This window comes from Salmo salar, chromosome 05 (assembly GCF_965601325.2).
Source record: "Salmo salar chromosome 05, fSalSal1, whole genome shotgun sequence".
NCBI lineage: Eukaryota > Metazoa > Chordata > Actinopteri > Salmoniformes > Salmonidae > Salmo > Salmo salar.
The window spans coordinates 59,664,065-59,680,375 of record NC_138295.1 but is presented as its reverse complement, the minus strand read 5'-3'; the positions used below and the strand labels follow the sequence as shown (position 1 = coordinate 59,680,375).

The window sequence follows — 16,311 nt, the reverse complement described above, 5'->3', positions numbered from 1 at the left end:
CCAAGTTCTCTAAAGTGACATTTGATAGAGTATATGGTAGAGAAATTAACATTCAATTATCTGGCAACAGCTCTGGTGGACATTCCTGCAGTCAGCATGCCAATTGCACGCACCCTCAACTTGAGACATCTCTGACATTGTGTGACAAAACTGCATATTTCAGTGGCCCTTTGTCCCCAGCACAAGGTGCATCTGTAATGATCATGCGGTTTAATCAGCTTCTTGATATGCCACAGCTGTCAGGTGGATGGATTATCTTGGCAAAGGAGAAACACTCACTAACAGGTATGTAAACATTTGTGTACAACAGTTGCGAGAAATAAGCTTTTTGTGCAAATGGACAATTTCAGGGATCTTTTAATTCAGATCATGAAACATGGGACCAACACTTTTACATGTTGCATTTATATTTTTGTTCAGTGTATAAAACACACACACACACACACACACACACTCCCAAAATGTCACAAAAAACATCCTAATATAAATGACCATGGCACACATGATCCACTTAAAATGTTTTATTCCCATGTAATACATTTACAAAAAGCTGCACAAATGCCCAGTTTCCCAAAAGCATTAAGAGTAAGTTCATCATTAAAACCAAGGATTCTATGGTTCTAACAATGAACTTTTGGGAAACAGGGCCCAGAACATAACCAAATGAAACCTTGAAACAGAATAGAGGGACCCATAAGAAGAAAAAAAACATACCACTACTTTAAAACAGTTTTTTTATGCAAACAAAGTTTCACTGATCATAGCGCATTTGGTGTTCTTTGTTTCAGGGAAAAAAAGGCAGCCCTGACATTTTGCTGGAACAACTAATAATTTTGTCTCTAAAGCACGCTTGTCAGGACCATTTGCAATTAAACCGATTTACCATAGAGCCATCAGTGGAATTAACGCTATTACAAAGCGCAAACGTAATAAAAAAATAACCCTTTCAAGAGCAGATGACAACAGCCCTTGCTCGGAACTGGGGCTACGCTATGTGAGGGAATCAACGTCGTCTCCTGTCTGGACTCCTGCTGCGTCTACGTCCACCACCCCTGTGGGGAACAGAGGAAAGGTTTTAAATCAACAAAACCATTTACAACACACAGGACTTCAAATGTACACACGTAAACCTACACACGTAAACCTACACTTTTTTAAATTCAAGTTAAGCCTCTGCACCCATTCTGTTCCCCTCTTCATATAGACCCAAACGAGTCACATCTTATACTTAAAATGTGAAATGGAGATATTCCAAGTGAAGCCCTTAGATCTGGGTTTTACCCACTTGTTTCAAGTGTTCTCGCAGCTCCAAACCCCTACAATTACCCTCCACAGCAGAATACTGCTCACTCTACAACACTCACCTCCTCTTGCTCTTGGGTGGTCCTCTGACAAAGCCCCAGTCCACACTGATGGGCTGGCCCATCATGTCCTGGCCATTCAACCCTTCCATGGCTGCCTGGGCCTCTTTGTACGTCTCATACTCCACCAGCGCATAACCCTGTGAAAAGGATTGATGAGCAAATACGAGTCAGTGATGAAAGTCAAATAATAGCCTTAATATTACGACGATAGGGCTTCCCCTTCTTGTCGTAACGGTCGCAGGTCAATACGAGTACCTCTGAACCCAGACTAAAAAGCACAGGAAAACATACCGCAATACAGACATGGTAGGTGTCGCTGTATTCCTAATTATCCCATAACGTAAAATGGCAGATTGGTGTGATCGAAATGGAGCTGGTTCTTAATTAAAACAGGCTTTTGCGTCGCCGTGCTAGGTAGCTAATGCTAAAGCAGCCCATTGGATTCCCTGAACGTGTGATGCCTTGACGTTGAGATGAGCAGCTGCAGAAAGTGTTGCCCTGCTATAGTCCAACCACACTACTTAGTAACCAGTTAATGATTGAACAGATATTGTTGGAATGCTAATTTCAGTGGTAGAAAAAGCACTCAATTGTCATACTTGGGTAAAAGTAAAAATACCTTAATAGAAAATGACAAGTAAAAAAGGTCTCCCTGTAAAATACTACTTAAGTAAAAGTATCTTGTTTTAAATGTACACTGGTGGGAAAAAAAGGTACTCAATTGTCATACATAGTGTAAAAGTAAATGCTATACATCAAACTCCTTACCAAGCAAACAAGCTGCACAATTATTTAGTTTTTTTGCAGACAGTCAGGGGCACACTCCAACACTCAGACTTCATTACAAATGCAGTATTTGTGTTTAGTGAGTTCGCCAGATCAGAGCCAGTAGGGATGACAACGTGTTATTATTGATAGCTGCGTGAATTGGATCATAATTCTGTCCCGCAGCATTCAAAATGTAACAAATACTTTTTGGTGTCAGGGAAAATAGGTGTAAAAAGTACAGATTTTCATTAAGAATGTAGTAGAATAAAAGTTGTCAAAAATATAAATAGACAACCCCAAAATATATTTTACACCACCACATAATTTTAATGTCTGCTCAGCTGAAGTCACAAAACTCCCATTGTCATTTGTCCATGTCCAGTGTATTGTTGCCATCTTGTGGCTTAAAAGAGCATAGCACAACAAATTACACAATTATGAAACGTACAATATTAGCCAGGCAAATGAATCCTGTCAAAACTGGCCAAGTAACAAATCCTAATTTAAAATGTGCTGTGTAGAAATGTGAATTTGGCCTAACCTTGAGGTAACCTGTTCTTCGGTCCAGGTTCAGGTGTAGGTTCTTGATCTCTCCAAACTCTGCAAACTTGTCGTGGATGTCCTCCTCAGTGGCCTCTTCATGTACCCCAGTCACGAAAAGGATCCAACCCTCCACAGCTGAGAGAATCAAAAGACAAACATGTCTGTGTTAAATAATTGCTTCTATGGTTAACTAGGGCTACCACCTGCTATAACACAATATTTAAATTAAACTCATATTGGAATGAGCATTTGAAACTTGGACAATGTACAAAACCACAGTTTGAAATCAACACCCCATTCAGAAGTGACTGTCCACCCTAGGTTCATCATGGCACTTACATCTCTGAGGACCTGGCTCGTCTCCATCCTGCTCCACGGTATCATAGTCCTCTCTCACTCTGGACCTCGCTCCCTCCTCTAGCACAGCAGAGAACAAAGGGAAGAAATTGCATCATGTATCCCATCTAAAACAATTGTACACTGTCCATACACTATTGAAAAATTGGAGAAGCAGAATACAGCCAGGTTAGGAGTCAGAACTGCAGTGCTAACTCACCTGAACCAAAACCTCGTCCCTTTCTCCTCTTTGCCTTCTCTTTTAACTTGTGGATGCTGTCTGGGGAATGAAGACATTACATAAACACATTAGTGAACTGAAAGTGATAACTACTGACTTACCTAGAGTATAACTAATAAATAGCCTAACACGTTAGTAAAAGACAGCTAGCTACAGTAACTCGAAAGAAAAAAATGATAATAGCTAACGTTAGTTGACAAGTTATTACCTTGACCTCACGGTTTACAAACAAATGAATTAGCTAGCTTGGTGTAGTAACGTTTGCTAAAGTAGATTGGTCACATACATTGAAAGGGTGTTAGGTAACGTTATTAACAGTAGTTATGATACGTTAATCTTTGGATTGGTGTAGCTAGTAGTAAATTAGCTAAACTAGTCATCTAGCTAACTAACGTTAACTTTCTAACGTTCGTTGGCTCACACGCTAATCGCCATCAGTTTACAATAGTCGACACAAGAAAGGCTGATTATGTAATTAGCAAATTGCGAGTTATTAACATTGACCTCGCAGTTTCCAAACAAATGTACTGTCTACATAGCTACCTTGGTGTTAGTTACGTTAGCCAGATAGCTTGCTAACGCGTTAGCTCACAACCTAATCGCCATCTTTTAACAATGCCAAACAAAACCGTCTTTCATTTCCTTTTACTCGTAACTCGAAGTGGCAACTATACATATTCGCTAGTTAACACCTATTTTCTAAACGAAATAGGCACAATTCAAAGTTATTACCAACAATACATTAATCAACTAGCATGTTTGAATGGCTGCAAGGCCCAACAGGCAACACGCATCCACGATTTGCGGAGCCTATTGACTCAGCCGAAAATTCCCAAAATACGCACTTTTAGCGAGTGCATAGTAAGCAACAACAAAAAAACACAGAACTATTGTTTCATAAATTTTACCATCACCATCCTCATCCATAGCAAAGTCCTCGCCTCCCGCTTCATGAAGATCTAGTACGTCAGCCATGTTGTTAGCTCCTGTTTTTGCGCTGATGCGCGTGAACGTTGATGATATCCGGGAAGTATCCATGCCTGGTGTGTATTCATTAGTTGGATTCCGATTTCAAAACGTTTCGTCTGTTGGTAAACGTTTTGCAGCGGAATCAGACTAATGAATATACCCCTGTTATCAGAAACGGTACAGAAAGACTATAAATAGAATCCAATATATATTTAGAAATGTGAAATCATGAAAACTGAATGAATACATGAATACATGGGTATGGGGATGTATTGGTCCCACTGAATTATTTGTGTCAGTTAGTTTATATTTATTAGGGTTAAGATCATAGGGCCAGCAGTAACCGAGCTGATAAGCTGAAAAATATGTTGATGTGCCCTTGAGCAAGGCATTTAACCCTAATTACTCCTGTAAGTCGCACTGGATAAGAGCATCTGCTGAATGACTTAAATGTAAATGCTTTGACATGTAGGCCGGACCAGGGACAGCACAGCACACATCACAACACCTTGGGAAAAGGTCAGCAAAAAAATTCAAAATAACCTAGAGAGAGAGATCTTCCTCAACAAAATAGGCTGTGCCTTTCTGTAAGAAAGTTGCTGAAACTACCAATCTCAGCACAATCTTTTCCCATCAGCCTACGCAGTGACTGCTGTCTTTTCTTAGCCTGCACTGTGCAGAATTTGCTAAACATTGCATTCCCTTAAGTGAATCATAAACTTCATACAAAGAAAGATGCAGAGATTGAAAAATAATGAAAGAACTTGGAAATACAAAAATGACTTTATCCACGAGTTGGAGGAGCGTGATATTTATGACATATTGTTCAGTCAACATCTTGGGCACATGTGAACTATTTCACATTGGGATCTCTGGTCCAGCCAATCTAATTTCCTGAGATAATTGCATTGCTTGGAGAGATGCAAAATAATGAATGAAGTCATATTACATTTTTTAATGATGGTTCTTTCTATTCATATTCATTCATGCAATGTGCAGTTTATATACAGTATATCTTATGTATTTCCAATGTGTTACATTTAAGATCATCTTTATATCAAAGAGGATCATTCTTGCTGTATGTATGAATGATAATATGTGTCATCATTACCTTAGATTACCCAGTAGAGAAAGATAATCCAATAGTACAGAAAAATCGGGACGTTGTCCACGTTAAACTATAGCATTCGACTATCGGAGCACATACCAATATCTCTGTTCTCAATCTATCAACTAAACAGGAAATGATTGATCTTTTGCTGACTCCAACTGACCTAAACCAAACCATAAAACAATGCAATTCACATTAGTTTCACATTATAACCGAAATAGATGTCCTCTGGAATAGCAAGTTCATATACAAACAATGTATCTACCATTCCTCTGATGTGATGGGTTTATCTGAGGCCCTCTGTTTCTGCCTGGAACTGTAACAGTGGTAATGTGCAGTGAGGCAATCACTGATAGACAGATATTACTGTTCTAAGGGATGTCCGACCTGGAAAGTAGAAAAGGCGTTATCAGTCATGTTACTATAAGTCTTTTTCTAAGAAATGTGTGTTTAATGGCTGTTCAATAAAGACTAGCTATTCAGGAAGTTATTTGAATTGAAAATCCCCAAAACCTTTGACATAAATAGCATCCCCTTTTCAGATTACTCATTGAGAACTCATTGACAACAGATGCCCTTTTTCAATTATTGAATTATAATTTCAGATTACTGGTATCAGCCAGACTAGAACTTACTGCCTTCAATTCGAATGGACCTCGACCCTGGTTAACACACACACTACCAAGCTTCTCTCATTTGTGTTGCTGGGAGTTACTGCCCCAAAATCAATGTTATTTTTCTATAAAAATGCTAGCTCTGCCAATCATTTAGAAAACGAGTTGATAAAACCTCAAAACATTGGAAACAAATGAATGAGGGGGGAAAACAAAATGGTGCAACTTCCAACTGCCATATAGTTGAACCCAAATTAAAAGAGGAGGGTAACCTAAAATGCATACCCAAATAATAAAAAAAAAATGGGCGTCTTTACATTTTTTTACTAAAATTATTCAAGAAAGAACTAATCTATTAATGATTGCACAAGAACTAATCTATTAATGATACGCCTGCACAATGAAGGGATGACGGGATAGGTTGGATTGAATGCCAATTTTTTATTCAATCAGTATTATGTGTTTTAACTGTGGTGCAAGCACCTTATCTCGAACCCAATCAATACACACATTTGGACTTTGTGTCATTATTGTGACAGGCAACACATCAAGGTTCATCAGCCAACACCACACATTTGCACATTCCACCTCAGGTCCCTCCCTTACATGTAGTAGCCAATAAGATTTGGGCCAGGCCTCTTTTTTCCAGCAGGAGCTATAAAACCCCTTGGCCCCAGACACAAGGTACCGTTAGGTCCAAGAACCCCCAGAAGTAAAGGTAAGTCTTCCATGGTTTTCTCTGTCTGATCCCAATGTCGCAGTATATTGGTTTAACACTTAAAGTTTAGCCTCATATTTATTGTGTGTATACAGAGTGTTGAGTGTGTCTTTTTGTTAGTAGTAGCCTCAAGAGATACATCTAAGTACTGTAATGTTTTCATTATGACTACATGGCTAAATATGATACCAATTGATACCAATTCTACTGAGATCTTAATGTGGTCAGTTTCATCACATTTACCTGGTTTCACCTAGGATAAGTGCAACTTCTGAAAGTGAATAGAATATCTTTCAGTGTCAATTGCCATGTAGTGTACAATGTTGCATCTGAAACTCCCTGTTGTCATCCTAATCCTCATGTCTCCTCTCCTGTAGATCCACCTTGCCCATCAGCAATCATGAAATTCTCTATCGTCGCCACCCTTGTTGTTGTGCTGGCCATTGGTAAGAATTCATTACATAAATTGTTCCGCAACAAAGAAAAATCTTTGACTTTCTATCGTATCTGCATTTATACCTAATACGACTCATGAATAGTAATTGAGTAACGCATAACTGCTAAACAAGGTAATTCAGAGGATAAATATTTATTTGAAAATCAAGCCCTTCACTCCTCTGCTCATCTATAACCTCTTTAATCATAACTACATCCATCCTTGTTTTCTGACTGAACACAATACTGTGTGTGTAGTGAGTGTGTGTGTAACTAAGTGTGTTTTCTGTGTGTGTATATGACAGGCTGTGAGTCCAGTTCCTTGGTGAAGCGTGACATCCCTGCTGAGATCGAGACTCTCACCAAGTACTTCCAGGACGCCATCGAGAAAGTGAAGTCTCATGAGCTGATCAGCCAGGCTCAGTACGTCACTGACCACCACACTCTTCCAATATAATATAATAGAATACTTCTCTTGAGGGGGGATTTTATTGCGGATCAACAAAATAAGTACCATCAACTCTGTATGGAGTTGAATCTCTTCACGTTTAAGATATCAAGTCATTCTAAATAATCACTCATTCAAATTGTTACTATTCATTTTATTTATTCGTAACATTGTACTTGACAGGGATATTACCTTTAAAACATGTCTGTTTTCACATCAGTACCATAGAGTCGGCTTTAAAGCTAGCTTGCTCCCTGAGCCTACAGCTGTTGGAAAACGGCTCTCTAAGTGTGTCTCTCTACCCATAGGGGTTACCTGGAGGAGGGTAAGACTGAAATCACGCCCCTGACCGACAAGATCCAGGAGCATGCTGAGAAGATCCAGGAGCAGATGAAATCCTTTGTCAGTGACATCGAGAAGCAAGTGCGTCCCATGGCTGATAACCTGCAGGCCCAGTTCATGCCTCTGGTCGACAAGATGCAGGCCCAGTTCAAGCCTCTGGCTGATGACTTGCAGGCCCAGATGGAGCAGCTCTTCCAGACCGTGGTTGACCAAACCAAGGCTCTCCTCCCCCCCCAGTAAAGCTAACGTAACATCCCCATAGCTTGGGCTCTCTTTTGGTTCAGCCCAGACCATAGAAAGGAAAAACCATCTCCCCTCTGTCTGTTTCACCTGTGTCAAGTCTACCTCACTCCTTCTCTTGACATCATCTTGAAATTATGCTGAAATTTCACCAATAAAGGGCTTGAAAGGTGACCATTTTGTCTGTGATTGTTTTCTCTATGGTTCACATGGGTACATTGCAGATTAAATGAATGCACTGTGTACTGCTGTGTAATTTATTGAAGGTTAAAGGTCAAATTATGGGGTTGAAATTAGATACATTTCTGGGTGGAATTTGATGGGAAGTGCTTATTGAAGTGCAAGTCAATATTTGTTTTTGATATACTGACCTTTGGGCCACTCTATCATATAGCCTATAAGCAGAGTTGGGTAGGTTACTTACTAAATATAATCCGTTACAGTTACTAGTTACCTGTCCAAAATTGTAATTTTGGATTACCCATAATCAGTAATGTAATCGTATTACTTTTCCCTTAAGAGGCATTAGAAGACCAAAACTATCCATCAAACGCATTTGATGTGTCGTCATTGTGGTCTCTGATTCATGGTCAGACTCGCTCAGGTGGAACAAGCTAAATTAGCCTTTTTTCAAGGCTGAATTGAATGTCATTGAGAACAGTAAAAGGGTCAATGTATTTTTTTTTTCGCAAGCAAGTATTCCAAGGAGTAATCATCTAGTTTTTCAAATGTATCTGTAATCTGATTATACAACTTTAGCTGGAACTACTTTTTTTGTAATCAGATAACATGTACATGATTACATGCAATCAGTTTCTCCCCAACCCTGTCTATGAGCCCGAGTTGTTAATATTCTTAAATAGTCATTTGTATTGGATGGAGCTTAGCATCAGCTTCATTAAGATTGTTATATTAAGATATATTAATGTCATTGACTGTGACCTAGGCCTACTACACACATTCATTAATGCGTAGAATGTCCAAAAGATGACAATGAAAATCTGATCTGATTGACGAGTTAAATGGCGAGATAGTGTTGCTTGTTCTTTGTCTTGATGATACCGTAGTTCTGTTGAATTGCCTGGGCAATAGGGACATGCAGGGAATACAAAGTGCATAGAAAAAGAAAAGGTTACAAAAACTCAGAAAAAGGCACTAATATACAGTCACGGTTACAGATTTAGTAGGCTATAACTGATTTACACTGTGGACAGGGATTTGAGCTAAGCACCTCGATGTCGCGGAAACCATCATCTGTGATCTGATCCATGCACTCACGGCAGAAGTGGTGACCGCAGGGATGGCGCCAAAGTCTCCAGTGTCGTATGAGACCGCAACGCTGACAGTCGCGCAGCACGGTTGTGCATCTGACATGACATGAGTGACTTAGCCCACCACGTAACCGAAGGGGGTCAAAATAATAATATATACAGTATATTTTGATAGTGCAATTCATAGGCTTTATCATCATCACAACATTTATGGGGAAAGAATAGAGTTTTGGAATAAACGGCGAAAATAAGGTCTGAGGTTAAAACAGTTTTATGAGATCTTATACGTTTTGTTCTATGAGGTGTCAGTCAGTTAACATGAACTTAATGAATTACAAAGTCTTTAAGTGCGTTATGTTTTTTAAGTTACATAAATGCTTAAAAATGAACAAAAAGTGATGTTAGCTGATGAAGATTATCTCATACAACAAAAATGTATAAGATCTCCTAAGCCTGTGTTTACCACAGACTTTATTTTCGTGTTTATCCAAAAACCCTACAAAAACCATTCATTTTCACATAGGCTTTGTTCAATGAACCATGGCAGAGTTAGTGCCTACAAAAAAACGTCATCACTATTGCTCTCTATATCACCACCACCACCATCTTCTTCTTCTTCATCATCTTCATCATCAAAAAAAAGGCTGTTCCTTTCAACCAATCAGTGTGCCCGAATGGACATTTGGGACGCTGACTCTTCCCACTTCAGGTAGACTAGACACTAGACTAGACTGTTGGCTTCAACTTCATCATCATTGATATAATAACCTAAATAAAAATGAATTGCAGTTTTAGATGGAAAGTTTATTGATGTTTTGACAGACCTAAATTTACCTAATTTAAATTTGGTGTAGGCCTACCTGTCTTTCGAATTTTGTCCTCTCAATTGGCAACAAGGGAAGATGGAAAACATCCCTCTCAAAAATCTCTGCAGTCCCTTCCATACTCTCATTGCTTTGGAAAGTCAATGGAAAAGGGTGAACAGGTCTGAAACTGAATGAGACAAAGAGTTAAGGAATGAGGCAGTGGTGTTTGCTCAGCCTAGGCTACAGCTTCCCAGATATTGTAATTTGAATATAGGCCTGCCTACCTACAGATATCTCCATTTTAAATAGCAAAAAAACTACTCTACATCATAATGGAGAGATGGTTGCAATCTGGAGAATGTTTTACATCCTTTAAAAAGAAGTATACGCATGTTTATATAGAACCTGCATATTACGGCGTTTTGTCTCAAAGCAATGAGGTAGACCATGACTTGTTGTCAATTTTGACACATAACAACAAAATCACTAGTCTTCCACACAGCTATGGACCCTTAAGATGAAAGGCTGCATGCTTTATTGGTTTTAGAAAATGAAACTCACATAGAGGCACATTGTGTGTGCTGTAGCAACCCAAAGAATCAAATAATCATTCATCAAGTCAATGTTGAGTCTGATTTGGGAAAAAAATAATGTGTGTACTTCCTCTACTCTCATTATTAGCACGATGGCAGGGCATCTAAGTGTAAACAATAAGCAGGCGTATAGCCCTCTTGAATACACTATGCTCATTGATTTGATAGCACCATCTCATCCAGCTTCACTTTACTTTACCCTTGCCTATTCAGTTGCCAAGCTACAAGATGTACTCAAGGTGGCCTCCTTTAGCTAATGTTTAAAGGACTGAAGGATATTTTCAGGGAACCTCAGTCTCCTTCCAGCTGAACTAATCTCTATACATCACAACAGCCTTCAGACCTTCAGGCTGAAGGCTAAAGGCATTTGAAAGAGGTAATACCAGTTCTAGGTGACCTTCTCCTTGTAATAGAATATTTAATGAAGACAACTTATTAAGTGCCCTTACTTGCAATCAAAGAAACACATGACAGAAAGTAAAAAAAAAACACATTTAAGTTTTATACCTCTGCTCATTTTGATAGGCCGGATGTCTTCTCAGTTCTGCAACGTTGCCTCCTTGAAGTAAGCATAAAATAAAACAAAAAAATATATATGAACCATTTAAACCTGATTCCAATCTCGACTATGGGGTAACCAGGGATTGCCTCTAAGCTGTTTTTATAACATATTTCCACCATATGTCTGTCAGACTTCTGTACTCATAACAAACGTATCAGTCAACATCAGATGTCAGTGTATGACAAATAATCTAGCGACCACTGTTACGAAGCAGCAGCAGCAGTACAGATGCTTATCAGACCATTAACTAATGACTGCATGTCTCATCGCATGTCTTTTCATAAACTCACACAACATTTTATAACTGCTCAATACATTTGGTAACACAGGCTTCATATCAGAGGGTTATGAAGGCATATGAGGGACATGAGGCTTAACAGATGCTATTTTCATAGTGTTAAAGAGACCATTGGTGGGGGTGCCTTGTTCGACAGCCTCTCACACCCTGGGGTGGTAGTGGAAGGACAAGGCCAGGGTGATGTAGATGGGCACACCAGCTGGATGGAGAGCCAGTAATAAGCCCCAGAGATAACTGGGTATCTGGGAACACCGTGTGCCACAAAGGTTGGCACATGCAGTTATTGCCATGTAGTTGGCATAGAGAGAACCCCTGAAGATAAACTCTTTTTTTAAAAGTGTGTTATCTGTTTCAATAACGTGTGCATAAAGTTGGATTTGATTTGTACTTATGAGCTCCATTTAACTTTTTTTATACTGGAAAAATAGACATGAATAGCATAACAAAAGCAAATTGTCATGTTTGTGCAGGATGTGATGATCAATCCATTTATTTAGCTATGTTCTATCAATTGTTAATAACCATTAGAATCACAACAAAACATGTTTTCCCTTAACTGTTGATGTTGCCCACTGAATATGGGGAACATCAAGGTAGTATGTAGTATGTACATACTGTATTATTCCGAGGGGGTTTTCTCTGTTACTGTAGGCTGGTGAGTGATTTGGGAAAAGACTCCTTGCGGTGCCACATCAATTTCCAGAATGTCGAGGTTATTTGTAATCACGCAACTGACCAAATTACGCAATATTTTAGTTCTGGGTTAACCAAGATAAATATTTTTGACATCTGAAGTATGTTTGCGAGGTATGAAATATTGTGTGACATATCTAGCTGGCATGTGTCCATTATGTTACTGTTTGGACTCCTATAACACATGTATTGATATTAACACATTAGACACATGTAGTTAATGCCTAAAAACTAATTCAGCTATTTCAAAGTTATTGCCTATTCTATACTGGCATAGGCTGTAATCTAATGCATATTCTCCTCTGCATATTAAAGGATATACTGCATGTGCATTATATTTATAGGGGTTTCCATCATATGTACAGGTCCTCTATGGTTAGTTGAGTAACTCAATTGTTGCAGATATGACAGGAAACACATTTACAATCAATGTTCTGCAGTTTGAGCCTGTATAACAAAATAAATAGATTGCACTACACAAGGAGTGTTGTGTGTGTGTGTGTGTGTGTGTGTGTGTGTGTGTGTGTGTGTGTGTGTGTGTGTGTGTGTGTGTGTGTGTGTGTGTGTGAGTGTGTGTGTGTGTGTGTGTGTGTGCCTTTGATAACATGCTCTGTGTGTCTATAATCTTTAGGAAAAAAATATATTGTTTGCCCATGTTGTCCATGCACTCTTCCTTAAATCAAGGAGAGCTAGTTAGACATGCAGATTTCTTTTTAATCTAACAAATCAGATGAGTACGAGCTGAAGGATACTAGATAACCCAGGAGCATAAAGTGTATAGAGACATATGGCACTGGCTCAGAGACAAACCATCATTGACTTTGATTATGCAGATAAAAAAGAGCAGGTTAACATGATCAAATGTACCATTTAAAATCATGACATGTCAAGATCAAAAATCATACATACATCCGTACGCACCCACATAATGACAGGACTACTTTCTGCCCATTAGCAAAATGGAAGGTACTCACCATGTTTCAATTTAGGCACCTAGAAGGGTCATCCAGAAGGGCTTGAACTGCGCGTGGAAAATGGCGAACCCTGACAGAAAAGAAACGGTGGCCTATTATGGGAACCTGAAAGCACTTAAGAATTTAACAAAAATTTGAGAAAAGAGAGGAAAATAAGAAAGCGCTACATGGAAACCACACTTACAGATGGTTTTGGGCTGTAAAAAGTGGGGCCAATCCAATATCTACAGTTCCAAATGCCTTGTCTTTAAGAAGAGTGCTGTATGCTTTGGTGTCTGAGGAGTAAGGACACAGACTGTCTCAATGGGCAGTGGGGAATACTGATGGATATGTCTTTGCTGGCATGGGTTATGTTTTTTACTCAAAGCTGACAGACAGACAACCCCCATGCACACAGGTGCTAGCCTATTCAAGGGAATTGTGTAAAAATGACGTCACTGAAAATCTGATCTGGAAGCCTTTCAACATAAAAGTCCTTCCTTCCACTTTGAGCTGCTCTACAGTACATGCTTTTTTCTTTTGTTTGTTGCTTTTTCTTTCTTACTTTCTTTCTTTCATTCTTGTGTCCTTACAGAATAATGTAATGCAGTACTATACAGTACACGTGTAGCAGCAACATATATTCACACGTATATAGTCACCGTACAAAAAAACCCAGAATATTTGTTTTCACAAAAGTTGCCATTTTCTGTGAATTTCTTCAAAAACAAATGAAATATATTTTCCCCAAATGTCTGATGTTCCTGTTTTTATGTTCCTGTCTCTCCAAGGCTGAAATACCACTTTGTGAAATTACAGTACAATTTGGATAAGTAGACACAGGCAGTCAGCAATATAGAAATAGAATGGATAGAATGGGCATGGAAGCTCTAACCCTGGTAAACTCAAGGGTACACTCGAAATGGCTGCCTGCTATTGTGATGCAATAATTTCATTGGAATGTTCTATCTGATGCTGGATTGCCATAGTAATCTAGAATGTTCATTTAAATGATGCTAACTGATGTGGTTCGTGCATTGGAACGTATTTGTTGTAATTTCCATTTTTACATTTTAGTCATTTAGCAGACGCTCTTATCCAGAGCGATTTACATTTGATTTTCATTTCATGCATTTTTTTTTTATATATATATTTTTTTGTACTGGCCCCCCGTGGGAAACGAACCCACAACCCTGGCGTTGCACACACCATGCTCTACCAACTGAGCCACAGGGAAGGCTACACCATACGTCTTTGAGGGGATTTTCCCTTTAACAGGTTAGGTAGCCTCATACGAAACAAACTGCTCCACATTTTCAGTGGTAGAGAATAAATCTATCAACACGAAAATAGAAAAACGTGCGTTACATCAGATAGGAAAGCAACAGTATGGATCAGATTGTTGAGATGGCATTTAAAAATCGCACAACTGGAAGCCAACACTGACAGTCAGAGAAAACAAAACAGAGGGAATAGGGAAGAAGAAGAGAGGGGAAGAGAGAGAGTATACCCCAAGTTCAGTGGACAGCATGAGAGCCTTGCCTTTGGCAGTCAGGTCTTTGTAGATGGACTCAATCTCAGACTGGTACTGCTGAGTGCGCTCCTCTGTGGTCTGGGTCTCCAATGAGAACAGCATGTTCCCCAGGTAATATACTATTTAAAAAATACTGTGTACCTACCCCAACACTGGTGTGTGTGTGTGTGTGTGTGTGTGTGTGTGTGCGTGTGTGTTTGCGTGTGTCTGCTTGCATGGTTGCGTGCCCGTGTGTGTTTGCATGCTCGTGTGTGTGTGTGTGTGTGTGTGTGTGTGTGTGTGTGTGTGTGTGTGTGTGTGTGTGTGTGTGTGTGTGTGTGTGTGTGTGTGTGTGTGTGTGTCGTACGTAATGTCAGTTGAGTTGACTCAACAAATCACCGCACAGATTGAAGGGTACACTTCCTGCTTTTACTTCCTGGCATGGGTCTAGGTTGAAGATGACAAAGGTTAAGACAAGATGGTTACAATATCCCTTTGCAACAATGGGGCCAGCTACTGTATGCTAGTGAAGAACAGCTCTGGTAGCCTAGCGGTTAGAGCGTTGGGCCAGTAACCGAAAGGTCGCTGGTTTGGATTTCCCAAGCCGACATTGAGAAAAATCTGTTATTGTGCCCTTGAGCAAGGCATTTAACCCTAGTTTGGTCCAAGTGTGCCATACTACTATGGCTAAAACTGTCAAATAAAATCATAACTTGTCCACTAACCTTTTATCTTCAAACTAAGCATGGGTACACTCAAAATGGATGCCAGTCCCCCCGTTATGCCATAACTTACTTGAATAGGGACGTCCGTTCCGTTCATTCTATTTCTACGGTTGGCAATGCATGTGCATAGCCTCGGCAACAATGGAGTGCTGGCCTTGGTGATGGTTGCTAGGCAATGGAGGAAATACAATGGCCTCCTTGGAAACCAAAGGCCCTTAATAAGTGGACTAAAAGGAATGAAATCACACAAAAAAAAGTATTGATGAGGAAAACAGTGATGCTGTGCACCTTAGAGTAGACATAGAACAACATATTGCTGTGCTGTAGCACATGGAGGAGACAGAAAAGAGTAGGTACCCCTGCAACATAAGTTGGACTTGAATTCTAGCTCCACACAAACCCTTATGGCTTTGGTTCTATGTTGGCTAGACTTATCAATAAATCAATCAATCAAACATACTAATCAATCTAATAATCATTACATGTCTGGCTGGCTCTCAGTCTGTCTGTGATTCATGTTAGATGTCTCTTGATTGACTAACATTTCTTAGTCTACATGTGGTTACTGCAATAACACCAATTACATTACAAATAGGGGCTACCAGTGTAAATGTCAGTTGTTTAAAGAAAATAAAAACATGGAGTTGGTTATCACTGTTGTGTAATCCCGTTATTTCCTCTATCAAATCACATCAGATCTTTACATGATCAGGACATTCTGTTTAGGATGAGGACTGGATGAACCAATTGACCCACATACAAAACATT

At 39.4% G+C, this 16,311-nt stretch overlaps 2 protein-coding genes and 1 long non-coding RNA gene across 4 annotated transcripts; 1 reads left to right on the top strand and 2 right to left on the bottom strand.

The window, feature by feature from the left end:
• Nucleotides 1–506: 506 nt before the first annotated feature.
• Nucleotides 507–4,289, bottom strand: rbm8a (RNA binding motif protein 8A). Of its 2 annotated transcripts, none has more exons than XM_014200681.3 (6): nucleotides 4,167–4,289; nucleotides 3,232–3,291; nucleotides 3,015–3,092; nucleotides 2,674–2,810; nucleotides 1,365–1,501; nucleotides 507–1,052 (listed from the first exon to the last, which is right to left on the bottom strand). In XM_014200681.3, the coding sequence occupies exons 1-6, from the start codon at nucleotides 4,225–4,227 to the stop codon at nucleotides 1,004–1,006; spliced, it is 522 nt and encodes a 173-aa protein (XP_014056156.1). In that variant the 5' UTR covers nucleotides 4,228–4,289; the 3' UTR covers nucleotides 507–1,003.
• A 2,287-nt stretch (nucleotides 4,290–6,576) lies between these two features.
• On the top strand, nucleotides 6,577–8,303 carry LOC106605287 (uncharacterized). Its single transcript, XM_014200761.2, has 4 exons — nucleotides 6,577–6,664; nucleotides 7,042–7,110; nucleotides 7,405–7,522; nucleotides 7,856–8,303. Exons 2-4 carry the CDS (start codon nucleotides 7,065–7,067, stop codon nucleotides 8,127–8,129), a joined length of 438 nt encoding a protein of 145 aa, XP_014056236.1. The 5' UTR covers nucleotides 6,577–6,664; nucleotides 7,042–7,064; the 3' UTR covers nucleotides 8,130–8,303.
• A 1,955-nt stretch (nucleotides 8,304–10,258) lies between these two features.
• On the bottom strand, nucleotides 10,259–13,690 carry LOC106605288 (uncharacterized). Its single transcript, XR_014392351.1, has 4 exons — nucleotides 13,511–13,690; nucleotides 13,327–13,396; nucleotides 11,307–11,358; nucleotides 10,259–10,393 (listed from the first exon to the last, which is right to left on the bottom strand). It is a non-coding gene; the product is annotated as an uncharacterized LOC106605288 (long non-coding RNA).
• Between the last annotated feature and the right edge of the window lie 2,621 nt (nucleotides 13,691–16,311).